A 1,217-nucleotide genomic window follows, 5' to 3' on the forward strand; every position below is an offset into this window, starting at 1 on the left:
CCCCCAGAGCTGTCCCCAAGGTGCCCACCCCCACGGCGGGGCCCTTCTCCTCACATGGGCCCGTTGATGATCAAAGCCATGAGGAAATTCATGTCGGCGATGAACTCCTGCAGGTCGGGGTACGGCAGGTCCAGCTCCGTGCTCCTGCCGGGCACAGAGACGGTGCAGTGGGTCGGGGGGGGGGGGGCTGTGGCACACGTCCCCCCGTCCCCAGCCACCCACCGCAGCCCCTCGCCCAGCCCATCGCAGCGGCGAGCCTCCCCCCCTCACTTGTCGGTGGGGTCCTGCTTGGTGTAGACGTGCACCACGCCATCCACCATCTTCAGCCCGAAGCCCAGGTCGGCCGGCATGGTCTGGGGGTCCCACTTCTCGTAGGGGTGCTGCTCCGCGAACGGGGGGTGCACGGGGGCATCTGTGGCCAGGAGAGACCCCACGGTCACGCACCAGACGTCCCCATCACCCACCAGCGTCCCCATCCCCAGCGTGGGGACCCTCCTGTCCCACGCTCACCGGCGGCCACGGGGGTCTCGGGCACCTCCTCGTAGCCGCGGGTCTCCAGGGGCTTCTCGGAGAGCTCCTGCAGGTAGCGGGCGGTGGTTTTGCAGAAGCTCTGCAGCGACAGCCCCATGTACTTCTCCCGCAGGAACAGCGCCTTCACCACGCTCTTGGCCGCGTCCAGCAGGTCCGTGAAGGGCACCTGGGAAGGGACACAAAAACAAGGTGGGGGGGGATTTCACCCCAAAACCTCCCGTGGGTGCTGAAGGTGCCCCTGGTGGGGGGCAGAGGCTCACCCCGCACTTCTCCTCCCCGGAGATGGTGACGCGCTGGAACTCCCGCTCCAGCAGCGCGTCACGGTCCTTGGGGACGTGGTCCACCAGGTCCTCGCTCTGCTCCTTGAAGAGCCTGCGGGCACGGCCAGCGGCCGGTGAGACGGGGACACGGCCTCGCGCCCCCCCCCCGGGGGGCTGCCCCCGGTCCCCGGTGGCAGGAAGGTGGTGGCGTCCCCAGGCGTGCCACCGCCGGGTGCGGGCAGCCGGGTGCCACATCCCGGTTGGTGGCAGTTGTCCCCCCCCCTCCACCCCGCTATGCCCAGACGCATCCCCCAGCCCCACAGGAGCACAACGAAAAGTGGGGGGGGGACAGAGAACGAAACAACTCGTGACAGAGACAACTCCCAAGCGGAGACAGGAGGGAGGGGACACGCAGCGCCGGGGGGG

At 69.4% G+C, this 1,217-nt stretch overlaps 1 protein-coding gene across 1 annotated transcript; it reads right to left on the reverse strand.

Annotated features, from left to right (window-relative positions):
• Positions 1-8: 8 nt before the first annotated feature.
• LOC118158335 (AMP deaminase 2-like) lies at positions 9-1,061 on the reverse strand. The gene is made up of 4 exons (XM_035312982.1): positions 792-1,061; positions 511-697; positions 271-412; positions 9-144 (listed from the first exon to the last, which is right to left on the reverse strand). The coding sequence occupies exons 1-4, from the start codon at positions 1,044-1,046 to the stop codon at positions 51-53; spliced, it is 678 nt and encodes a 225-aa protein (XP_035168873.1). The 5' UTR covers positions 1,047-1,061; the 3' UTR covers positions 9-50.
• Between the last annotated feature and the right edge of the window lie 156 nt (positions 1,062-1,217).

This window comes from Oxyura jamaicensis, assembly GCF_011077185.1.
Source record: "Oxyura jamaicensis isolate SHBP4307 breed ruddy duck chromosome 26 unlocalized genomic scaffold, BPBGC_Ojam_1.0 oxy26_random_OJ70727, whole genome shotgun sequence".
NCBI lineage: Eukaryota > Metazoa > Chordata > Aves > Anseriformes > Anatidae > Oxyura > Oxyura jamaicensis.

What these genes read in the sequence shown, in the direction of transcription:
- LOC118158335 (XM_035312982.1), bottom strand. Translation starts at nt 1,046, where the DNA reads ATGTGGCACCCGGCTGCCCGCACCCGGCGGTGGCACGCCTGGGGACGC. An exon ending in CCGGGGAGGAGAAGTGCGGG is followed by an intron (nt 698 to 791) that starts GTGAGCCTCTGC and finishes GTCCCTTCCCAG; the next exon opens with GTGCCCTTCACGGACCTGCT. An exon ending in AAGCAGGACCCCACCGACAA is followed by an intron (nt 145 to 270) that starts GTGAGGGGGGGA and finishes TGTGCCCGGCAG; the next exon opens with GAGCACGGAGCTGGACCTGC.